General features: G+C 41.8%; 4 protein-coding genes and 2 long non-coding RNA genes across 6 annotated transcripts; 2 read left to right on the top strand and 4 right to left on the bottom strand.

The window, feature by feature from the left end:
- Positions 1-242: 242 nt before the first annotated feature.
- LOC119888220 lies at positions 243-2,536 on the top strand. Its single transcript, XR_005441870.1, has 2 exons — positions 243-616; positions 1,879-2,536. It is a non-coding gene; the product is annotated as an uncharacterized LOC119888220 (long non-coding RNA).
- A 1,192-nt stretch (positions 2,537-3,728) lies between these two features.
- On the bottom strand, positions 3,729-5,803 carry foxi3b (forkhead box I3b). The gene is made up of 2 exons (XM_038699966.1): positions 5,129-5,803; positions 3,729-4,933 (listed from the first exon to the last, which is right to left on the bottom strand). The coding sequence occupies exons 1-2, from the start codon at positions 5,727-5,729 to the stop codon at positions 4,371-4,373; spliced, it is 1,164 nt and encodes a 387-aa protein (XP_038555894.1). The 5' UTR covers positions 5,730-5,803; the 3' UTR covers positions 3,729-4,370.
- A 796-nt stretch (positions 5,804-6,599) lies between these two features.
- On the top strand, positions 6,600-10,416 carry LOC119889104. The gene is made up of 4 exons (XR_005442002.1): positions 6,600-6,687; positions 7,943-8,054; positions 9,258-9,392; positions 10,246-10,416. It is a non-coding gene; the product is annotated as an uncharacterized LOC119889104 (long non-coding RNA).
- lcp2b (lymphocyte cytosolic protein 2b) lies at positions 8,870-14,820 on the bottom strand. The gene is made up of 14 exons (XM_038699965.1): positions 14,583-14,820; positions 14,215-14,277; positions 12,452-12,498; positions 12,108-12,170; positions 11,984-12,012; positions 11,857-11,897; positions 11,487-11,679; positions 11,238-11,336; positions 11,035-11,115; positions 10,850-10,925; positions 10,693-10,771; positions 10,272-10,355; positions 9,997-10,143; positions 8,870-9,804 (listed from the first exon to the last, which is right to left on the bottom strand). The coding sequence occupies exons 1-14, from the start codon at positions 14,658-14,660 to the stop codon at positions 9,679-9,681; spliced, it is 1,206 nt and encodes a 401-aa protein (XP_038555893.1). The 5' UTR covers positions 14,661-14,820; the 3' UTR covers positions 8,870-9,678.
- Positions 14,821-17,470: 2,650 nt separating this feature from the next.
- LOC119889167 (protein Wnt-8-like) lies at positions 17,471-19,110 on the bottom strand. The gene is made up of 6 exons (XM_038700055.1): positions 19,049-19,110; positions 18,919-18,952; positions 18,684-18,813; positions 18,445-18,570; positions 18,115-18,257; positions 17,471-18,028 (listed from the first exon to the last, which is right to left on the bottom strand). The coding sequence occupies exons 1-6, from the start codon at positions 19,108-19,110 to the stop codon at positions 17,471-17,473; spliced, it is 1,053 nt and encodes a 350-aa protein (XP_038555983.1).
- A 340-nt stretch (positions 19,111-19,450) lies between these two features.
- Positions 19,451-21,666, bottom strand: LOC119889086 (protein Wnt-8a-like). Its single transcript, XM_038699947.1, has 6 exons — positions 21,599-21,666; positions 21,455-21,488; positions 21,168-21,306; positions 20,781-20,906; positions 20,532-20,674; positions 19,451-20,305 (listed from the first exon to the last, which is right to left on the bottom strand). Exons 1-6 carry the CDS (start codon positions 21,664-21,666, stop codon positions 19,739-19,741), a joined length of 1,077 nt encoding a protein of 358 aa, XP_038555875.1. The 3' UTR covers positions 19,451-19,738.
- Between the last annotated feature and the right edge of the window lie 2,360 nt (positions 21,667-24,026).

The following is a 24,026-nucleotide window of genomic DNA, read 5'->3' as shown; positions in this document are numbered from 1 at the left end:
ACACTTCACACTTTATTCCCCCCTTCATCCTTCTACTCCCTCCCTCACTGCAAAGCCCTCTTCATATCTCCATGTTTACTGCATGTTGACATGGAAAATATTTTAGGGTGAAATAGCAATGATTCATATATACACACACTCTCGCTGCGCTCTGTGTTTGTCTTTAAACTTCACTTTTCCCCAAATCGTGTATATAAGCCATGTTTAGGAAAGAGAGATCACTCTTATTCTCTGGAGTCTGAGACACTGGGATGTTGTATTTTACAAAGAAGGAGCTGCTGCATTTTTATACTTTTTTCGTCACTGAGAACTTTGATGGGATTTGGGCAAACTGGAACTTTTTCTACGGTCTAACATTGTTCGACGTCGGTGGTGGAAACTTGGCGAGTGTCTGAGTATTTAGGCATTGTCAAGAGTTATATTGCTAAGCAATGTAAATCGGATTTCTGGCATTCAATCGCACAACTATCATGCCTGAAAATGTATGGAGTTTTCTTCTACCAACAGCACCTGGATACAAATCGTGGTATAACAAATTGTACGAAATCTAGCATTGACCTCTAAGGAGAACAAAAAACCGAAAAGGTTGTTCAATGACTTCCAGATAAAGGGCAAGGTATTTCATTCCTTTCATCACCTGTATGCGTGTGTCTGGAGTGCGCGTAGATGTTTACACATAACAGCAAGCTGGTAATGCAGAGTTGGAGCACTGGCCATGACGATATGTCTCCAGGCTTGACGTTCTCTGCTACCGTTTACTAAACAGCCATGATAGGACATGACTGTTTTAGTAAATACAGAAGGTGCGTGTGTGTCCTTGTGTGTGTTTTGGGTTGCTTTGGTACCAAGACAGTTAACTTTCCGTTCAGGTAGCAGTTATCCAAAGCAAAGTAGTACTCACTTAAGAAGGAATGAACTTGAACAGATTTCCTAGCTGTCAGACTTTGCAAACTCTTTATCTACTACACAGTGAGGTGTGACATGTTTTTTTACACCACTTTAATCAGAACAGTTATTACAAACACAAATCTCTCATCCGTAGCAGCATTGGTATAATCGTTCTCTGTCTGAGTTTATATTATAAACAACACACACTTGTATGCCCTGCACTGCATGAACACACACACATAAGCAATTTGTGTGTGTGTGTGCGTTCCGTTAGTTCGACAGGTGTGTGGAAGACTGCCACGAGCCAGGCAGCAGGTGGAGATCCCGTATCACTCTGTTGAGCAATAATTCTACTGCCTAAGGCAAAGAAGGTCCATGGCTACAATAACGTGTGATTGATGGATGCTGTGCCGGGTATCCCTGAATCATAAACTAGTGTGTTCCAAAATACATGTATAATAGCTTGTGCTCCAATATATCACAGCTGAATGCGCTATAAGGTAAAGGAAGCAGAAAATCAAACAAAGTTTTTATAGTGTCATTCTCTACTGGGAAAAAGATTTTAAAAAACATTTGAGAGGGAAAAAGTATAATTTCTTTGAATGAATGCAATGCCAAGTTAGACAAGTTTGTGGTCAGTGGGCATAGCTGTCTAAATAAAGAATATATTCAATACAAATGCAAGAAGCAGACAAGGGAAGTTCCAAAATATCAAACTCTGTGTTGTGTTTTGAGTTTCAATACAAGCTAATTGACTTCAGGGAGTCGGTAAAGGCAAATCCCTCAGTTTTTACCGTTTTGTATCTGGAAAGCTCTATCTCCATCCATCATCACCACATTCTCCCTCTGACCTTGTCATAACCATCCACGACGTGATTAACGGCTGCAAATTTGCATCAGTGGGAAACTGTCTGTATAAGACAGCAGAAGCTGACGTCTGCTGTTAATGCGGTCGCAGAGACAAATACCCTATAATGTTTCTGTTGGCAGATACACTACAAGAGCTCGAGCTGTATCGACAAGGCAAAAGGCCACCCCATTCCTGATGCCACATCTTTCACCTGCCAGCACAAAGTCTGAACAAGATACGGAGAAAAAAAACAACACTACACTAAACAAACTATTCAAATTGCCAAGACAATTTGGGATGGAGGTGTGACATGTTAGGACAGTGATTCTTCTAATATTTACTTTCCCCTCTTCTCAGCTTCTCCTGTTTCTTTCTCTCTGACTTTAAAAAAAGAATCCCCTGATCCACTCTGTAAGCGTTACATCTGCAGTAAAAGAGAATCTATTTGCATAATGATCTGGCACAGTCATGAATCCCCAAATGAGTTTATGGAACAGTACGAGACAGGACACTACACACAGTTAAATCACATATGCTCGCAAGTCTGGTAACTAATAAAGCAAGACTTTATGATCCATCCAAATGTAACCTCATCACTTGTTTTGAAATCCGTTATGCAAATGTTGACAGCTTGACCCCCTAACTTCCAACCATTAATACATGTTGTCAATTCTGCCAGGATGTTGAATTCCACTTGATCTGAGTTTGGAGTGTGTATTCTTTCTTTCTGTGTTTAGTGTAAATGACTGCCATGCTGCCTGTGTTTCAGGGTAAATAAAGGCCTATGGGTGACACCAATCGCAGAGTTTGTATTAATTTGAATAAAATGTGAAGGACAAATAAAGAACAGGATAAAACTAAGCAATAAATGATTGGCAAATTCTACTAATCACCAACTTTGTTTATTAAATTGACAAATGTAGAAAATGGGTGTGATTAATTGGACAGTTTAGGCAATCCTTAAGCCCAAATTTACACCATGGACTCATAATAAAGTGTAAAGTGTTTGAATATGAAATGTAATCTATATTATTTTATTATTATTATCAAGACTTATAACAGGCAGGAACATATTACCAATTTCAGATTCTTCAGATTCTTATTACCACAGTGCTTCTAACTTATTGTACAAATTTGCATTACTGTTCCACATCTGACTTCATAAATATACATTAAGGTTACACATACTTTACCATACAGTTTTGTAATCCTTATATACATGCTATCGTTTTTTATATATCTCTTTTTATATTACATTATATCTTTTTCATGTACGTACAGATTACTGCGTCTGTTTGTTCCTTTTAAGTACTTTTTTATGAATGGCAGTCCCAGCAGAAAGCAAACTAAATTGCTTTGTGCAGTGCAAACTTGTTTCTCTGTGTGTATGCCAATAAAGCTTTTAACTTAATACACACCTGTTGCTTGTACAGAAAGTCCTTGGTTAGCTTTCACAGACTAAACTGTCCATGATGTTGAATAACTTGATAATAGTGCTGAAATTCGTCCCAACATTCTGCTTGAAGGTAAACTATGAATCAGCATGTTGTGCACTGTGTTGCGCGACTGTTTACTTGGCAGTTAGTTCATGCTTCAGCATCTTTACAGGTTCTTACAGTTTGTCCCTCTCCCCTAATAAAGCTGCTTGCATCCAGTCAGCAGTAATCTGTGTATAGATGGTGTGATAGAGAGGGATTTCAGTGTTTGGTGTGGCGAAGAGGGGCAGCATGGGAATGTGGATTTTCACCGTTTAGGAGAATCAGTTAACTATCCATCACACAAAGATCAGGTTACACAGACATGCAGGTTCTACTCTACTGGTCATCGCTTTTCTGACAGGACTGTTTTCTGTCAGTGAGTGCTTATTGTCTTGCTTTCTTTTTTTTTTTTTTTTTTTGGGTGGGGGGGGTGGGGACAGGGGGTGGGAGCAATTAATCTATTGCTCCTGAGTACTATTCAATATTCTTCATAAAAATAACAGGAGAAAATGTAGAACTCTAAAACCTTTTATTCATATCAAAAACACAAAATAGAAAGCGTATACCATACATTAGGAATCCATTTTGAACAATAACAGCTGTACCAACAAACCAATAATATAAATGTATAACATTACACAACACATTGACATATTTACAAAGTACAATTACCACTTGTGTATCAGAATCAAAGATTGTACGTATATCAGATTGTGTAGTTTTAGTTCAACCAAAATACATGACACAAAGTCTAAATTTTACCTTTTGTTTGTTTAACTACTCCTCTAAATGTGCTGTCTGAGCGTTGTAAGTGTGATACCATCAATGAATCACAGATAGTGGTGTGGAATGGCCTGATGTCAGCAGATCAGATCTAGGATCGGTTAATAATGAGTCAGATCTGATAGGGGCTAGCTTTATTTAGAATAAAAGCTGACTGAGGATCTGATAGTGAGGCAGACTACGGTTTCGTCGTCCACTGTGGCTGACTCAGCTGTTCCTGTGGGAATCAAAGCATTTTTACTCTGCTGTCACATGCTTTAGTCATCTCAACTGTCTCAGTCAGCGCAAATATACTTGTGTGTGTTTGTGTGTGCACTGTCTTTCACATCAGAACCACTCTAACAACATAAGTGACCCAACAGGTAAACTTATTAAACCTCTGTGCCATCACGGTGATAGATGATTCCTGCTGAGCCCAGCGTAGGGTAGAAATGCCCACTGGACCCATTGTACTGGCTGAGGATGGGGCTAGAGTAGCCTAGGGAAGAGTGGGTGGGTGAAGAGGAGAGCACAGGGGGAGCTGGCACTTGCGGTACCCACTCTGAGTTGGGGGAGTAGCTACTATAGCTTCCAGGTTGCGTGGATCTATGAGGCCCATCTAAAGGAACGTTGATCTGCAGTGGCCTGCTTAACCCATCACCTCCCACCTCATTAGCTGCTCCAGTGGTCATACCAGACATCTCGGATAAGAAGCTGCTCAGACACTGTGCGGGACCTGATGATGAAGGTGAGGGGATCCTGTCCGCTGTGGGTGAGATGTTAAGGGCAGAGTTGTTTTTGGGGCTGTCCCTCTCGCTATCACCCGACTCTGGAGCCCCTGAACCGCCATCACCACCGGAGAGGGAATCAGACTTCCTTTTCCTTTTGCGGCGGAAGTTCCCGTTGTCAAACATCTTTTCGCAGTTTGGGTCAAGTGTCCAGTAGTTGCCCTTGCCTGTCATGCAAGAATACAGAGTTGGTGAAATTAGAAAATGGAAAACTAGCTTTAGTACATGCAAAACACCGCGAACATACCACAGAACATTCAAAAAGCGATACAAAATGGAAAATAAGTTAATTAATCGTATAAATCTCTCCCTGTTAGATATATTCAAAACAGAGCCAAAAACAAACAAAACATAAATTTTACCTGGATCATCCTCATCTCTTGGTACTTTTTTGAAGCAGTCATTGAGTGACAGGTTGTGTCTGATGGAATTCTGCCAGCCTGCTTTACTCTTGTTGTAGAACGGGAAATTGTCGGCGACGTACTGGTAAATCTGACTCAAGGTCAGTCTCCTGTCTGGTGCTCCGTGGATAGCCATGGCGATGAGAGCGGAGTAGGAGTAAGGTGGCCTGACCAGCTTCATCAGGTCTTCTTGTGAGGGGAGAGAGTACCAACTCAGCTCCCCTCCTGGACCCCCAGCTCCAGCAGGACCCAGGTAAGGCCTCTGCATGCCATAGTGCTGAGGGACAAAGGGAGGGCCGGGATTACCGGGCGGGCCAGTAGTAGCCAGGTACGACGGCGTGTTGATGCCGGAGCCGTTGAACCAGAGGTAAGGGTTTGGGGAGGAGGTTGAGAACTCGCTCAGATCGTAGGAAGTTGGCGTGGTGCGCTGAGGACTTGGCAAGGAAGGAGGGGGGTAGTAGCAGTCACTGTACATACTGAGCTCAGGGGGCTCCTGGCCGAGGCTGGGGAACTGCGGGCCACACCGAGGAGGAGACTGGCCCTGGGTCTCAAATGAAGACATTGTAAAATTTCTTCTCACCTCTCAAGAGTCTTTTCTTAACCCTTCGCCTTTGGTTGTCTGTCCTTTCTATGGCAAACTCTTTTTGCAGCAGTTTAGTCAGCCCACCAAAAGTCCTTTTCTCATTCAAACCAGGTGTTGCAGGTATTTGGACGTGAGCTGATCCAAATGATGGTCTCTACGCTTCCAAGTTGCAGGTTACTCCTCTCCCACTACTTTCTTGTCTGTTTGCCCTTGCTTTATGTCAAGATGTCACCTGTCATACCTGCTTTATCTGTTTGCCTGGAAACGCCCACTAGTTCTTTGATTGGTTGTTTTTTCAGGTAAGTAGTCTGTTCCTGCTTTCTCTGTTTTTTTTTCATGCTGTCAGCTAGTTCAATCCCTCCAGGGGTTTTTTTCACCCTCAATTACTTTTCAACTCAAGCTTTTAGTCCAACATTAACTGAGATCAATCATGTGCAATTATTTAAAATATTATTATGCACATTTTAACAGGCTGAAAAAAGACAATTTGTGAATTTTAATAATTATTTCTTCTGACATCATGGACAGCATCCTGACAGTAGCCTGTAGAGTTTAATCTGGAATATAGTAATGATATCATTTAGCCAATTCAAATGTAGTCTCTGTAACTGTAGGGAAATTAGCCAGTTTCCTTTAATATATGCAAGCTAATAGCCTTCCAGTATTTCACATTCAGAAGTTGTATTGATTCCTCAAATTATAATTTTTAATATGTTCAAAAGTCATGCCAACACAGTGTATACATTTATTTATTCCATAAATTATTCTTTCCGTTTCTGGAATAAATATATAGGGGTGTGTGAAAATTAATGTGCACTTCAAAGGAAGTTACATCATCCCATTTTAAATTGAAAATGCGCTACAGCTCTTTTTTTAGTGAGCGCGACATCTTTCGATTTCAAACTAAATTAATGTTACTGAAGGAAAGCTTTCTATCGTAAGTTTTGCACTTTTTTATATGAGATAATACCTCTTAACCCCACTGCTGATTAAAACTCCGGGTAGCATTTGTACAGACTGTTGTTCCTTTTGACAAATGGCAATGTCAAAAACCAACTTAACTACCGTTAACTTAAGTTACCTGCCATGCTAACTTTTCCAAGTTAACCTCGCTAACGTTTAGCGTCGTAAGCTAACTAGCGTTTACCTTTGCTGCCATGACAAGTCAATGTGAGGGACGGCTTGCTGGAGGTGACGTTAGTTTCTAGTGGAGAAGTCTCTGTGTGACTTGACCGACAGCTGATAAAAGCCATGTGCCGGTTTTTTAAATTCAGATGGCCGATTCATCCGAGCTTCCGCAGAGCAGCAGCGACGACGTGTTGGAGCTGAACAAGAATTTGGAGAGAATGATAGAAAACGTTGAAAATATTTCAGGTGAGTTCCGTCGTTATCTTATTGCATTGTGGCACGGTGTTGAACAGGCTTCGTTTAATGTATTTAATGGAACAGGTTTAACGTGGAGCTGTGATAACGTGTCTCATAAGTAGCTGCAATTTCATCCTCCTTTTTTCCTGGACACCTGTAGTGCAGCTGACTTGGATGGCTTATGATATGGTGGCACTGCGGACCAGTCCCGAGCTGGGGGCCTCAATGCATAAACTAGAAGAAGCCTTTCATAGATGCAGAGCTGCTGTCTATGGAGTCCGAGAACAGGAGCCAGAGCTGGGAGAATGATCCGGATCCCTCTGCCGCAACACTTAAGTCCGATTGTATTCTGTTCAAGTTAAAATTGCAGTTGCTACTGTACTATATTTTTAAAAGAGGAAGTGGGTATTTGGACTGATGCTTTTGCTTTCTTTGCATTAAAAAAACCACGATTCCTTCAGTTATGTAAAGACTGCAGGTCTTTGATTGTTTGTTGCTTTTAGCATGGCCTCCAAGTTGTGTTTGTTTTGAATGTACTAAAATGTTCTGATCTGTGTAACCTGTTAAATTGAACAATAAAATCTTTGATGGAAAGAAAAAAACATTTTTCTGCCATCACAAAATCAAGAAAAGAGAATCTGTTCTGTTTTTTTTTATAGACATAGATTTACATGTCTGGCACTTATTATTATTGCGTTAATGTTATGTTGATCATTTACTTGGAATGTAAAATCGACATTCAGAATTGCTTTTCAAATCTGTTAGATTTTAGTGTGGTGTATAATTAGAGCTGACAAACCTGTTTACTTATGTAATTATTTTTTCAGATGGAAAACACAGAGAAGAGCACAGAGCAAGCTGTCTCAACTGCCTGCACTGATCTGGAACAGATACTGAAAGGGCTGGACTCCTTGTCTAACTGCATGAATCAACTGGCATGTATGTATTCTCTATCCCCATCTACCGCTTTACACCTCCCAAAATGCCAGTAAGCATTAATTGTGCCATAAAGATGACCTTGGTGATCGATTTGCAAATATGCAAAGCACATGATGTAACTGTTGTACTAGATCTGAAAGGTGATAGCTAAAAGTGGATTATTACACACCAACTGCTGCGTAACTTAGCCTTGTTTGTAGATGTCAGGGGTGCAGAGTTACATGATACTACTTGATGTCTGTCAGATTGCACTCTGCTGATGGGCAGATACGAGCAACTGAAGGATTTCACACACATGCTTGTCCATCAAGCCATCTGATGCAAGGCATCATGTTGTTGCTTCTTTTTTTTGCCAGGGGGGACAGTCGTGGACAAAGAGGCAGTCAAAGCAATCTGCTAACTGTGTTGTCTTACTTGATTAGAACTGTCTGCTTGCTTTAATTGTTCAAAACCTGGAAACGAACATTAGAGGTGAAATATAAATAAAACACAGTCATTGGAAGGATTTGTGATACTGTGACACTTGATGATGTGTCCCCTGTTTTGGCATACAATGACAAGAAATGAGCCTACTTTACTATGTAGTACTAACAAGAAATGATTAAAGACATGCTCAAGCATTCTCAAATTTTAACACTACTAAAACCAAAAAGAAAATCATTTACCAAATATTTAATAGTCTGTCATTTAGTTATTCTTAGTGGTCTCGCCCCTGTCCTCAAATTGTTATTTGTCCAGCTGTGAATATTTCCTCTGTTTTCATTGTACTTTTTATTGTGGAACCATAGTGTCCAAATCCCTTTTTAGTATGCACGTTGACTTTTGTGAGAATTTTATTTTGACAATTTTTCAGACATTCAAAACCTAGTTAGAATGAAGGTGTAGAATAGCATTAGCAGATGACTTGACTCTCGGATATCTCCAAATAAAACACAGTTTCTCAGTGATCACCAACATCATTTATGGTGTTAGGGAAATGGACTTGTGTTTTAATAATGTATGTTTGGGTCAGTTACACAGTGAATACCAGTACTGCTTTACAGTAACAGGACAAAATAGCATATGTCATTCAGGCTGTTTCCTGTTAAATACTGTCATCCTTGTTGTGGGACCTTACATATTCTCAGATGTGACTTTCGGACATCTTAGAACCGTGTTGACCCGAGGATGTTGTGAAACCAGCTATGTGATTTCTGCTTGCAGTGCGAACCCAGCTGAGTCAATGTGAGCTGATCGTTTGTGTTGGCCACCCTGACAAGCTGGCGTTTCTGAAAGTCCAAGAGGCACTGGAGCAGCGGCCCCCAGCTTGTCCTGAAACTTGAGGCGTGACGAACAGAGGTAATGCTGTGTGACTGGAAAACATAGTTTAATTAAATATACAAGCCATCAGCCATGTAAAAATCATTCCTTTTCTCTCCCACTGTTCACAAAAAAAATACAAGAGAGATTACGGGAAAGAGGAATTACATAACGATGACCTTTTGTGGTTGTACAAGTTGCGACATTTGTTAGGATGTTCCTAAAAGGTTTCTTAAGAAGCCACATGTATTCATGTGCACAAATTAGCATACAGAATCACAGAGACAGACGCAAACACCCACATTAAGGTTGGTGCCGGCGCTGGTCAGAGTCCCACAGGGTGCAGCAGGCAACACTGGGACTGTGCTTCAGAGCTCTGGTCTGTGGCATCAATGAGCCGCAGTGGGGTGTGTGTGTGATGGGTAATCATCTCCTTCACCCCAGGGAAACTCTATAGCACAGCACGCGCACACAAAAAAAGATGACAGGGACCTAATGATGCAGCGCAGCAGAAGTCTGCATCAAACACTCCCTGAGGCGTGCCACAAGATGTGAACTTTTCAGATTACTTTTATGAGCACAGGCCAACTTTTTCCTTCTGGTTTTAACATTGTAGGTAGTGGTATAATCACTTTCAGTTTACCTTGTTGTTGAGGCTGGTGCCGAGGGAGTAGGAGTTGCCTTGGTTACGGATCTTAATGTTGTAAACCTTGCCTTGTTTCAGCAGCATCAGGGTGTAGGGCTGCTCAACTGAGCCATGGGAGCTGTCCCTCACCACAAACGCCCCATCCTTAAGACAAAAATGTGGACAAATCCACTAACATATTAGAAATAAAATCCTGTGAAATTTCAGGTGTGTGTGTGTGTGTGTGTGTGTGTGTGTGTGCTCCAGAAGGACTGTGAGAGGCAGCACCTGACCTTGTTCACCTCTCTGAGAGCAACTTCAGCTTGATGCCTGGTCACCTTTGCTCCATACCAGCTGGGATCCAAACCCTGGATGCGCTATTATAAAACAGTCATAGTAAGGAATAATAAATGAGTTTTTTCTCTTTTGCAATGACAATGTGCTTTACTGTTTAATATTGCTGTTGTACAACAAGTATAACACACTTATTTCCAATTACCCAAACTTAGTATTCTTTTGAGTTGTCATCACAGACATGGCGGTCCCTACCATTATGTTGTTTTTACAACACTGCCATCTGCTGTTTCCCCATATAAATTACTCAAAGTGTGTAATTGCAGAGAAAAGCTCACCCTTAATATCGCATGTGTTCTGCTGTCAGCACAGTATATGTGGAAATCATGGCTTGATTGTGAGTCTGCTTTTGATTCTTACCTTTCTTGGTTGTGGTATTGGAATGTGAACCTTGGAAGGTTGTGTTGGCGCCGGAGGAGCTGGGATGGGTTTACTTGGTCTGAGAGGGGAGAGATGAAATGGAACATCACTGGGGGAAAAAAACACAGTAAAAAGTGCATTGTTCAGGTTGGCCTACCTGTTGGACACATGTTGGGTCCTTGGTTGAGACATGATGCCAGTGGGTGAGCCAAGAGCCTCGACAGCACTGCCCTCTTGTGGCCATAACGGACAGTGTGAAATAGAAATGTGTAATATTGTGATCAGATTATGACATTTTGCTATTCATGCTGTTACAAACACTACATAATAAGCAGCACATACTTGATTTTGTAAGGTCTTTCTGGGATGGCCCAGATTGCCCAGGCTTTTTGCTCCTGTCAATGTGCAGATTGGGATGGCTGGCTGGTGTTAGAAACGAGAAAACACGTTTTACATAAGTAGATCATCATCATCATCATCATCATCATCATCATCATCATCATCAATCAAATTTGGTGGCTGTGGAATCGTTAAATGTGGAGCACCTGGTGCTTTGAAGGGTCTCTGAGCGGGACTGTTCATTCTTGGACAAGGAATTGGAGGTTTTAAGGTCCTTTCAGCAGGGGACGGATAATGAACAGGATCTACACACACACACACACACACACACACACACACACACACACACACACACACACACACACACACACACAGCCGATAACACTGACACTGTTTTCCACACATGATTGCATGTCTTTATGTGCAGCAGTGTCATATGGATTGCTCTCTGTTACCTCTGTGGTGACCGTCCTGAGGTTCGGACACTCCCAGGTGTCGAGGTGGCTTCGCCGCGTCTGCAGAAGAAGGCATCGTGTAGTCATCTTCACTGGTCCCGTCACTATCTTGTTGCTCAGTCAGTGCACAGATGTAGCCGTCTTCCTCTTCCTGCTGGTGTGGACCCTCATAGTCAAGATCACTTTCGTTGTCCTGACCACAGCCCGGACACGTGACGCAAGTAGTGAGCATGCGTGCAACTCAGATCACCGAATTACAGTATTGTGAACTATTCCCTCTGTTACATGCTAAGTGGCATCATCAATTAATAATAATTTATTTAGACTCAGATGTTTTTATCATCAAAAAAAGAAATAGACTTTTACTTACAAATTCACCCGAGTCCCAGATTTCTTCCTTCTGTACAGATTCTGCAGGAATATAAACCGTAAAAACGATCAGGCCTGATGAAAGATGGCTGTTATCAGTGTGGTAGCTGAACCCTAGTGTTCTTTACCTTGTTTTGGATACTTTTGTGCCTTTGATCTGCATAAAAACAAATAAATATAAAAATGATGCATTGTTGTTGAGTTACAGTTACACATTCAGTAGAAGTTGTAAAATATAACCTGTTTCCTTACTTATGACCAAAGGCCCTCTTCTGCTCCCCCTCGTTGATATCACTTTGGATCTTGGCAATTATTCTGTAAAGATACAAGACCAAAACATTAGCAACATATTACCGATATATTCAATATTGCATTTCTAGTCTGCATGGCTACTTTTGAACTACCACTAGCTGCTACAGCCAGATTATGTGATGTCAGAGAACAAGGAATAACTTCTTGTATTTTGTTAAAGGCGCATGGCCACAGTGAACCTTTAATGGTTTGACAGACAGTGGTTGATTGGATTGTTTATCAATATTTTTGGTTGGAAAAATGTTCGGTGTCAATGAAATAAATATATTTTCTGTCAGACTCACGTGACATAAAGGCTGGGGAACACTTGGAGGTCACACTCAGTCATTTTCTGGATGATGTAGGTTTGAATATTAATGAAAAATAGAAAATAAATGTATTATTTATTTCAGAATAAAGTGAGTGAGTGAGTGAGTAAACACAATCCTCTCCAAAAGTATTGGAACAGTAAGGCAAATTCCTTTGTTTTTATTGTTCACTGAAGACATTTGGGTTTAAGATCAAAAGATGAGTATGAGACAAGAGTTGGTATTCACATCTAGATGTGTTAAACAACTCAGGACATACCACCCTTTGTTTGAACCCACCCATTTTTCAAGTGAGCAAAACTATTGGAACATGTGACTGACAGATGTTTCTTGTAGCCCAGGTGTTGCCTTTTAGGTTGATTGTCCAAACATTAAATAGCTCCGCATGACTAGTCTAAGTTTTCATCCTTGGTTCAAACCTATAAAGACTGCATTTCCTGTTAAAGAGGAGAAACCAACATGAAGATTAGAGAGTCTATGTCTATGGGAGAAAAGCAAGCCATTGTCAAGCTGAGAAAAGATGGAAAATCGACCAGAGCCATTGGACAAACATTGGGCAAATCAAGCACAACAATTTGGAATGTCCTGAAAAAGAGAGAAACTACTGGTGTGCTGAGCAACAGACGTCCAACAGACCAAGGAAAAAAAACAGTAGTTGATGACAGAAATATCGTGAGAGCTGTGAAGAAAACCCCAAAACATCAGGAAGTGACATCACCAACGACCTCCACAGTGCAGGGGTGAAGGTATCACAATCCACTGTTCAAAGAAGACTCAACAGAAATATAGAGGCCACACCACAAGATGCAAACCACTCATCAGCAGGAAGAATCGGAAGGCCAGATTGAAATTTGCAAAGAAGTACAGAGATGAGCCGCAAAAGTTCTGCAACACAATCTTATGGACTGATGAGACCAAGATGAATCTTCACCAAAGTGATGGAAAGGCCAAAGTGTGGAGAAAGAAAGGAACTGCTTATGATCCGAAGCGTACAAGCTCATCTGTGAAGCCTGATGGAGGTAATGTCATGGCTTGGGCGTGCATGGCTGCTTCTGGAACAGGTTCATTATTATTTAGTGATGATCTAACTGATTATGGTAGCAGCAGAATGAGTTCAGAAGTGGACAGAAACATTTTGTCTGCCAGTTTACGGAGAAATGCATTGAAACTAATCGGGAGGAAGTTTATCATGCAGCAGGACAATGAGCCAAAGCACACTGCCAACAAAACAAAGGACTTCATCAGGGGGGAAAAGGTGGAAGGTTTTAGACTGGCCAAGTCAATCACCTGACCTGAACCCAGTAGAGAATGCATTTCATCTTCTTAAGAGGAGACTGAAGGGAAACCGAAACAAACAAGAAGTGAAAGAAGCTGCGGTAAAAGCCTGGAATAGTATCACAAATGAAGAATTCAACAGTTTGGTGATGTCGATGGGTCGCAGGCTTGAGGCAGTTACTGCAAGCAAATATTAAATGTTCTTTACTTTAAGATTATTTGTTCCATTACTTTTGTTCACCTGTGGTCTAATACAAACGGTGATATGTCCTTAGTTGTTTAACACATCTAGATGTGAATACCAGGAAATGAAAGCTGAAATTCTGAACTCTTGTCTCATACTCATCTTTTGATCTTAAACGCAAATGTCTTCAGTGAACAACAAAAACAAAGGAATTTGCCTTACCATCCCAACACTTATGGAGGTAAGTGTGAACACCTCCCAGAAATTTAGATATGCTTACCATGAACTGTTCTCCAGTTATGCTGCCCTTTGTCACTACTTTGTCACAGCCTAAAAACTTGAGCTGAGAGGATGACACACACTTTTAGAGCAGGCACTGAATCAAATTGGGGACCAAGTAAAATGTTAGACAACAAATATTGAAAATGCAAAAAATATACTCTAACTGGGTAAATATTGAGCTGTTGCTAATAGTGCTCACTCCATATGTATTATGTTGTAATTAGTTTCATATTGTACAGTCCCTTTTTAAGATATAACGTTTTAACATGCCACATGTCATTTAAATTAACTAATTAACAAAAAAAAGGATCTACAATACTTGACTGTTACATAAGATGTATGTACGTTTATTCTTTTGATACTCACCCTCCTCATGTACTCCGCTAGACTTTGGGGATTCCATCCCATCACCTCCACTTTAGAAGGAACACTGGTTAAACTCATGCTCGTAAGTCCACCGAAAAGCAGGACTTTTCCGTTTTCGCGGTGGATTCACAAAACTACAGCTCTCGATGTCCTCCACCTACCTTTTTAGAATGTAAGCTTGGACTTACCAAATAAGCATATTTGTGGTGTGTCATCTTCTCACCTACCTATGTGTGGAAGACTGAAGTAGAGTCTTTCAGAGGTCATAAAGGACAAATAATATTAGCTCATGCATGCGCACACTGCAGAGTATGTCTAAACATAGAGGGCTCTTCATTTCCTTTCAGACTCCTACGCTACCACAGGCCTGTCGCTATGCACAATAGTTGTCATTTTAGTTGGTTCTAACTTATGTGTCTGCTTTTTTTTAAATGAACAGCAGGATCTTAATGTGAAAGGCAGATTTCTTAAGCACTTTTTATATGGTTAGATCTAAATAGACTGTTGCTCAATCCTAATGAGAAGATACACTTAAACTACTACTACTGCTGCTGAGAAATGTTTATTTTGAGTCATATTGGGTTCGTGCTTTTTATTCTAATTCACAATGTGGAATTGTTTGGGGCCATGTCAAATCTTGTATCCCAGCCGCAGCCTGTCCTGTGTCCGGCCTCTCAGTATCTCACACCCAGGTGAGAGAGGAGGGCAGCAGAGAGAAGGGATACTCAGTCACACTCAGATCTCCCCTAGACCCCCAGGCATGTGTGGGTGAATACATGAGTCCTCCTGGGGGGTCCTTGTGGGAGCCCCCCCCCCCCTCCCCCCTCCATTTTGGACTGTGGAGGAGGCATTTAATACAGTATAATTATACAACAGGAGATGCAACAAATTTTAAATCAGCGTAAGATAATTGTTAAATCCAAAATATTTGATAAATGTTAATTTCTCAAAACTGCTGCAGGATAAATAACCGACCCTCTCCCACTTAGCGCAACCAAGACGCAAGCCAAGCAACAGCATCATATGGGACCAATATGGAACCTGCCCCTTAATGTACTCAGCGGAGAGCAGAGGTAAGGGGCAGATCAAGGAGGGCCTCCAGTGGGGTGAAACCTTCATTAACACACAGCAGGACAGCATGGGAAATACAGGACATCCCCAGGAGCAAACGGACAAATGGGAAGGATGGGAGGGAGCATTTTGCCCTCTGAAAGCAGTGTCACTCTTTGTGGTAGTTTCTCAGCTTTTCTGTCCTTTCTTGTAGGACATTTCCTACTGTTCGTGCATGTTGAGTGTTAAGTGTTTCTGATGCAGCTCTGGTATTTTTCACTGCCCGTGAGCTAATATGTCAGATTTTAAATAACAAGTAGTATTTGCTGAAATGGACTAAGTGAGCTCCTTTGACTATAATGTTGCCAGAGTTTTTAAAGCTGTAAAGTAGTAGTGTATTTGTACAGCACCATTAAAAACAGAGTTTAGAAAGTGCTTTGTCGGACATAAAAAGCAAAAGCAGGATACACAGAAGTCAATATACCAGAAAGCCAACAAAAGCTAGACAAAATTATGGTCAAATTAAACAAGGGGACAAAAGATGCTAATGATGATGAAAGTTGAGGACAAGAGATAAAAAACAATAAACATGTAAATAAATAAAAAGAATAAACATCACATTAAAGCATGTGTATATAAAAATAGGTTTTAAGTGATTTGAAAGAAGTCACTGATATTTCCAAAGCAGAGGGGCTGTGATAGCAAAAGCACAACCACATTTAGATTTAGGCCTATAAGACTTTGGAATGGACGTGAGGACCCCACCTGAGGGTCCAAGGCTGCATGAAAACTGGCTCATATGGGGTCACCATCTCCGCTATGTAGCTTAGTGGGGCCAGACCCAGGCGTGCTTTTGGACTTTTGGTTTATGCTTCAAAGCTTACTGTATACTGTAATGACATCCTAATCCATGCTGCTTCTACAGTAACTGGTCTGTAACAGCCTTTTAACCAGACCCCTTTCTGTTAGACTCCCTCCCCCTCTCCCCCAGGCATGGACCCCCTCATGAAGGTAATATCCATGCCATCACTCATTTGGCTGAGGCAATTGGCACTTCAAGCTGAGAGGAAGATTTTTGGAGATACAGGGGGTAGAGGGTGTGTGTGTGGGGGGGGCAAATGAATGGCTCTAAAGACACAGATAGGCCTGTGGGCGGAGACCGGGCTCCTCTTGGACCTAATTACTTGCAAATTATGAGATTACAAAGTAACTGGCATTCAGGGGGGAATGTAAGTCACGCTTATTTATAACTTTCTCCTTGCTGCGTTGTAATATCTGGGCCCCAATGTCTGTTGCAGTCTGTCGAGCGTTTCCCCTCATGCTCTTTGATGTATTGTGATACATTTGCATTGCCTGTGGGACGTGGCAAAGACTAATGTGTCCCGGATTATCAGGCCAAATACCTGATTTAGCGGTGGAAATGCCTCCCTAATTTGTCTTTCAAAGCCTCGCTGCTCTTTGACTGAAATCAATACACGTTGACATCAAAGTGATAGTGGATCAACGCTGGATCAACACCTTGGTTAGGTGGGAACTGCACCATGTTATCCATGTAATCCTCTGCCAAATGCATTGAGACCATTCTTATTCTAATAGACACTTGAGTGCCCTGTTGTAAAAAAAAAACAGTGACCCTCGGATTTATTAAGTAAAATAACCTAATCAAATGAAAGAAACGTGTCATTCTAAAGTCTTTATTTTAATAAAACACAATATTCATAAATAAGACAGTCAAGTATTTATACAAAAAGAAATGAAAAGTGCATATAGACATTTAAAATCTTCATATTGGTCCTTTAACAGTGAGACAGACAAACGGATCCATATAATTTATTTTGTTATTTGGGTCCGCGGTGTCTCCGTCTAAAACCGTTGTCATCAGCACCTTCCCTCCGGGCGCACACATGTTTGACTATAACCTGAGAGCAGTCTTCGCAGTTCACCGTGCAGCACCAGTGGAATTTGCAGTTGCAGCTGCTCACTACCTCCGTGCGCCTCTCCTCCACCCTCAGGCCACATTCATGGCACAGCCTGCGGCAGCTGCGCCTCTCCCACTGGGTTAATCCCTCTCCGTGCTGCACACACTCCCGGCCCTCGGTGCCATACAGCCCCAAACTGGCGTTTTTCCTGCAGTAGTCCGGGGAGTCCTCCAGGTAGATGAGCTCTGTCTGGGCGATGCTGCCGAACGCGTCCACTATGGCACCTCGGTTGTCCGCGCTGTTTCCAGCCCGCATGCGCTTTTTGTCAGTGTCCAGCTTCTGGGCTTGGCCGTGCTTGATCTTCAAGTAGTTGCCGATTTCTCTGAAATCTGACAGCTGTGTCCAGCAGGTCTTGACGCTGCAGCTCTCAGACATGCCATGACACCTACAGATGCGCTTCATTGTTGCCCTCACAGCCTGTTGGAAACCAGGGGGAGTTAATCACTGCCAACGACCTAAACCTGTAATGTCAAATGAATGCTTGTGGTGTGAAAGTAACTGACCAGCCGCCCTGCCGCGTTGTTGTGCAGGTTGACAGCAGCCCTGGAGTCCTGACCAGTCTCCTGTGCATCCACGTACTGTTTTGAAATATTCTCTCCGAAATCCAGGTTGTCACTACAGCCACCCCACAACCAGCCACGACCGCCTGCACACAAAATATAACTCAGATCGCCTGCTTTATCCATCTAAAGAAATAACATATAACTTTAAATTCTCAGAGATCAAACGCAGGCAAGTTTTATGTGTACAGCAGGCCACAAACATGTTAGATACTCTTGAGTAATATGTGGTGTTTTTTGTTGTTGTTGTTTTTTTTTTGCTGGGAGCCTCACCAATTTTTCCGTTCTTAGAGACATCACAGCCACAGTTGTCGAGGTCTCCCAGACTGCAGTTCCTGGTCAGAGTGTACATGACCCCAGCTGCACTGATGGCGTGGACGAAGGAAGTCTCTCTGGTGGCTGTCAATGAAAGGACGTGGGGAATCATGTTTTATATGGCATATAAGGCAAAAACATTTCAAACATTTTTTAATTATAACAGCTTTAAAAAAGTGTTTACAGTCCCAACCTACCACGTCTTAGTCCTCTGAGCTGGGTTGCGCTGTCGGGACAGTCCCATCTGTCCCACGCAAACTGGTGTTTGCACTCCTCTATCCCACTCTGTGCGCCCACCTGCACGCTTCTTGCATAGGTGAGATAGGCCTGCAGGAGAGGCAATGTCATGTTATTTGGGGGCCTGATTCACATTTTGAAATGTTATCCTTAACTTGTCAGGGATAACCCAGCAATGAAGTATTTAAAATTTACCTTGGGTCCCGTCATAAGAAAGTTACTTGCCACCCTGAGAAAAAGAAGGAGGATAAAGGATGACATCAGTTTATCTAAAAATCTACACACATTGGAACGACAGAGGCAAACAGTATAGAAAGTCTCTTACCAAGCATGTCCCGGACACATTTTGTATAAAAGAGGCAGGAGCCAAAATAATGAAGGCACCATTTCCATCTACACCCTCAGCCCTCCGCGTAGAGGTTATTTTGATCCTTACGCTGCAACTTTCTCTTTATTTGAATGAAGAACAAACGGAACTCTTGTTCTTTGTCGCCGGGGTCGAGAAAGCTGATTGGGGGACGGGTTCAGGAAACGCCTATATGCGCACTTCAAAGGATGGCATTAGGCCACAGTTTATTTTCTTCCCCAAGTCTGTGTGACACCAGCTAGGCACCAATATACAAATAACATGAAGAATTTTGCCACTTACAAATTAGAATGAGTCATGCATATTGTAGAAAAATATTTATTAGGTACCATTGGCAATGTAAAATATATACAGGCTACATTTTAGACCATTTTCAGGCTTCCCAGAAGACGTATCCGACCTAAACAACAGCATAAACGACTGAGCATGCGCGGAGAGTCATAATCCTCATAATTTTGATTCATATACAGAATCGAATCAAATCAATAAAATAAAGTGCATTAAAATGTTTTAGGTGATGGGTTATTTCAAAATGAAAATAATATTCTTTTAATACAGAATAATGCTTGGGCCATAATGTCCATAATGCTGAATATAATGAAATAAAAATGAGCGAACTGACTCAATAGTCTGTGCAACAAATGACAATCAGTGCCGGCGCGCACCGTGCTTGTGCTTCGTTTTGTTGTGTGGTTTTCTCCCGCCTTCTTTACGTGCACAGTAATATTTAGTAACAACTTGCGTGCATTTGTCACACTTGACGGTACAGCACCAGTGAAATTTGCAGTTGCAGCTGCTGACAACCTCTATGCGCTTCTCCACCACTCTGAGGCCGCATTCATAGCACAGCCTGCGGCAGCTCTTTTTCTCCCACTGGGACATGTTCTTGTCACCCTTCAGACACTCCCGCCCCTCTGTGCCCTGAAATCCCAGGCTGTGGTTCTTGACGCAGTAATCCGGGGAATCCTCCAGGTAAATCAGCTCTGTAGGGGCGATGCTCCGTAGAGCGTGCGCGATGGCTCCTCGGTTGTCTGCGCTGTTCCCAGCCCTCACAGGCTTCTTGTCCATCTCCAGTTTCTTTGCATGCTCGTGCTTCATCTTCAGGTAGTTGCCCACTTCTCTGAAGTCAGCCAGCTGCATCCAGCAGGTTTGGATGGTGCAGCTTCCAGACACCCCGTGACACTTACAGGCTCTCCTCATAGTAGCTTTGATTGCCTGCCAAGAGAGCGAGGGTGTTAGTTGGATAATTTAATTATCTAACCTGCACACATTTTTTTATTTGAAGACATAGGTCAATGCCACTGTCAAAAGACTAAATTATTCTGAACTCCAAAATACATAATTTCCTCCCCTGACCTGGGTTATTAATAAATGTCTGTATTTTGGGAACGTAGACCATAAAAAAACAAATTTGACTGAATCCATTAAAAGTATATCTTACCAGTCGGCCTGCCTCGTTGTTATGTAAGTTGACTGCTGCGCGCGAATCGTGCCCACCTTCAAGCGCGTCCACAAACTGTTTGGAGATCGTCTCTCCAAACGCCACATTATCACTGCAGCCACCCCAAATCCATCCTCTACCACCTGGAGATTCAAAATGCGTATTGTTATTCAATTGTAAGAATAAACGGCCCATCTCAAGTCAAGTAATCTAATAGTAAATAAATCACACACAAAAATACAAATGTACCTGTCTGTCCAATCCTGGAGTCATCGCAGCCGCAGTTGTCAAAGTCTCCCATACTACAGTTCCTGGTGAGCGTGTACATCACCCCGGCCGCGCTGATGGCATGGACAAAAGACGTCTCCTTTGTGGCTGCAATACGCGACAAAGAAAGCAAACCGCAATGTTACTCTTTGAAATCCAAGTTGGCAGCACAAATGCGCAGTGGCTGCGCTAAAACAGTGTGCGTAAAAGGCAGATAACCCGTGCATAAAGGTGTGAGAGCACAAACAGCTTCAGCACCGCCTCTGCCTTGAAGGATTAACTTACTTCAGCAAAGTTTGCTGGAAATGTACCACCCACCCCACTGCTGCATGTCATGAATATGATAACATGCGGATACAAATTTCTTACCACTTCGAAGGCCGTTGTGTGTGGATAATTGGAGCATGTTCTCTGGGCAGTTCCACCTGTCCCACTCGAACTGGTGTTTACACTCTTGTATTCCGCTTTGTGCGCCCACTTGCACACTGCTGGCATGGGTCAGAAAAGCCTTGGGAGAGAAAAAGGGCAACGTTAGTCGTTATTGCGTTTAACCAATAAGAAAATGTATTTATGCGTGCAAAATCAGTTTTCATTTGGTTGCACCAGAAGAGGTTTTACGCACAGTAGGTGCCCAGATAAAGGCATAATTTATTTACCTTTGGTCCAGTCATGAGGAAATTATTCACCGTCCTATAGAGAGAAAACAAGAGAATCACTTTAGTCCCATGTCTATACACCACTAGCAAACACACATCACAGTAGCATTTTTAAATTAATTTCTCTAAAATTATGCGACATACCAAGCGAATACAATCTGAACATGACAGCACATGCACAGAACCACGGCTAGAAGATTCAAAGGTCCCATAGCAGCTGTATTCAAAACGCAGGCCTTGTTTGTTCGTATCCCAGATGTGGGTACCAAGAGAGAAGGAGGCTACTGAAGCTGTAACCAGACTCCACGCTGATGATATTTATATGGTCATGCCCCTTTGATTGACAGATTTGTCCTGCAGGTAACGGTTCACTGTGAAAATGCGTCAACGACGACAGTGATTGCCGCGTCCTATAGACAAACAGGAGCCTTCGGTGCATAAGTGCACTTCAAAGAAGTGACACAGACAGGGAAACAGCCCCCTCATTCATTCACCTGTTTTTCCCAGGCTTTAACGCACTTATGCACTTTTCCCACGAACTGACGCATATCCAGCGAGTTAAATCAGTCTATATCATCCCATGTGAACATGCCAAATATAACAAATTAAACCCCATGTTAATCATATAATCATTTAATTTCAGGTTTATTAAGATATAGGCTAAGGAAAAGTTGAGAAAATGATGCTAGGTGAAAAATATGCGCACTAAAAAGCTTCTTAGTAGGCTACTTGACGCATACACGCTATAACATTTATTATAGGAATATTATAGTGATTATTGTCAGGGGGCTTGAAGAGGGATTGGCTGCTGCACAGAGGCCACAAACATAACACCAAATTACAGTCATACATTACGGAAATACAGCACTGAATGCCGTGGTGAGGCTTCATGTGTAGTTGGAAACATTTGGGAAATGGCACCAGTGTCTCAGGGGGAAAGACAGTGACCACAAAGCCATAAAGTCTTTCAGGAGCTGATGGTATATAGTCATGTAAATACTGCCTCACACATCGGCAACTTTGGCATCTTCCTGATAATAGGATAATAGATGTTTCCCTGGGAAACAACTTGGTGTGAAAACAGTCTGGAATTTACAAGAGTATAAACAAATACCAGCTTTAATGAGTTAGTTTATGGCATACTTTTGCTCTGTATGGTTTTGATTTGTAGACTTTTGACCAGTAGAAAAATAGATTAAATTCATATTGGCCATTCATTATAGAAATCTGGGATTATCCAGCAGTTTAGTCTCATCACATTCAATTCTGCTGATTATTGTCCTTGATTTAGCTCCAATAATCACCACGATCATCAGCAGTCATCACGCCAGTTTCTATCATTGCATACTCATACTGTGATTTGATGTGAGAGATGTTATCAAGTTAGTGATTAACATTAGAGTTTTTTTAAAATTAAATCGCTTACACATGTCAAATCCCCTTTAAGCCACTCAAAATCCCTTAAACCAACAATTCACTCAGCGCGGCGGACAATAGGCGGACGGCTGGGCGAGGTCCTCCACACAAAAGCGGAGAAGTAGGTGAGGATAATCCCTACTAATTAGATATCGCCCAACAATCATTCTGCAATATGACTGAAACCTGGAGCCTCTCAACACCTGGTTGGGGAATAATACATAGCGATTAAAAATCAATCTGGGAGGCTTCATAATTTACCCTTAATGGAAGGCTCGTTTAGCGAATTTAATGGGTTAATAACCTGCAAACAATAGTAAGCTATCCAGCTGGGCGTGTTTCAGCATGGGTGCTAGATGTCTCCTAAACATCGAAACTCTCATAGACAAATGGGCTGTTGAGTGTTAGCCCTATTAAAAGAAAATGCCTATATTTATTTATTATTAATAATCTCAAATGGAAAATAATAATCTTAAATGGAAAATACCTGACACACCTGCCAACTATAGGCTGATTATTTGATACATATTTATGTAAAGGAAAGGGTTCATTCAAGTGCTCCTTACTTCATTATGGATTTATTTTTTATGCAGGTTGGGATGATGTTTATTCCAGCACAACCATAATTTACAGGAGAGGAAACGGCAGGGCCGGGACCTTTGCATTACACTATGCTTAGAATAACATAAAGTCAAAATGCGCGTTAATTGAATTGTTCGAACAGACATTTCAGGCACATTAGGCCCTCCTGGGAGCGCTGACGGGAGATTTATGGCAGCGCGAGGTGAGAGAAATGGAGCAATAAAGGCTCAAGAGGTGACGGGCTTGACAGGCCAAGGAAGGGTGGCAGGACTGCTGACGCCAGCCAGCGACAGCAGTCAGGTCAAGAGCTTTGGACTGTAAAAGACTAGGCTGCTGTTTATAGGATTCACAATGAACAGTAGGCCTAATAAATAAATGATGGGGTGCATAAAGATAATATCTAATTGTGAATGCGGACAATAAATACTGAAATAATTCAAAATATTGTTGAATCTCAAATCATTGTTTTGAAAGGTTATTTTAGCATTCTTAAATTTTGTTAAAGATTTTTTTTTTATTCAAAATGCCCAGTTTCCAGACATTTAGGCTCTATCTTTATTTCTGGTATTTTTAG

This window comes from Micropterus salmoides, unplaced genomic scaffold (genome assembly GCF_014851395.1).
Source record: "Micropterus salmoides isolate LMB-PRFRI ecotype aquatic unplaced genomic scaffold, ASM1485139v1 Ms_hic_scaffold_5, whole genome shotgun sequence".
Taxonomy (NCBI): domain Eukaryota; kingdom Metazoa; phylum Chordata; class Actinopteri; order Centrarchiformes; family Centrarchidae; genus Micropterus; species Micropterus salmoides.
The sequence above is the reverse complement of the archived record's forward strand: the minus strand, read 5'-3'. Positions and strand labels throughout refer to the sequence as shown.

Bases quoted from the DNA above. Each gene is read 5' to 3' on its own strand.
- foxi3b (XM_038699966.1), bottom strand. From the start codon at position 5,729: ATGTCTTCATTTGAGACCCAGGGCCAGTCTCCTCCTCGGTGTGGCCCG. The intron at 4,934-5,128 runs GTAAAATTTATG...CTTGCATGACAG, and splicing joins AAGAGATGAGGATGATCCAG to GCAAGGGCAACTACTGGACA.
- lcp2b (XM_038699965.1), bottom strand. From the start codon at position 14,660: ATGAGTTTAACCAGTGTTCCTTCTAAAGTGGAGGTGATGGGATGGAAT. The intron at 12,171-12,451 runs GTGAGTCTGACA...GTATCTTTACAG, and splicing joins TTCCCCAGCCTTTATGTCAC to AATAATTGCCAAGATCCAAA. The intron at 10,144-10,271 runs GTCAGGTGCTGC...TTTTGTCTTAAG, and splicing joins CTCTCAGAGAGGTGAACAAG to GATGGGGCGTTTGTGGTGAG.
- LOC119889167 (XM_038700055.1), bottom strand. From the start codon at position 19,110: ATGGTGCCTTCATTATTTTGGCTCCTGCCTCTTTTATACAAAATGTGT. The intron at 18,953-19,048 runs GTAAGAGACTTT...TCTTTTTCTCAG, and splicing joins ATGTGTCCGGGACATGCTTG to GGTGGCAAGTAACTTTCTTA. The intron at 18,814-18,918 runs GTAAATTTTAAA...CCTCTCCTGCAG, and splicing joins TTCTTATGACGGGACCCAAG to GCCTATCTCACCTATGCAAG.
- LOC119889086 (XM_038699947.1), bottom strand. From the start codon at position 21,666: ATGGGACCTTTGAATCTTCTAGCCGTGGTTCTGTGCATGTGCTGTCAT. The intron at 21,489-21,598 runs GTATGTCGCATA...TTCTCTCTATAG, and splicing joins GTTCAGATTGTATTCGCTTG to GACGGTGAATAATTTCCTCA. The intron at 20,675-20,780 runs GTACATTTGTAT...TTGAATCTCCAG, and splicing joins CTCCAGGATTGGACAGACAG to GTGGTAGAGGATGGATTTGG.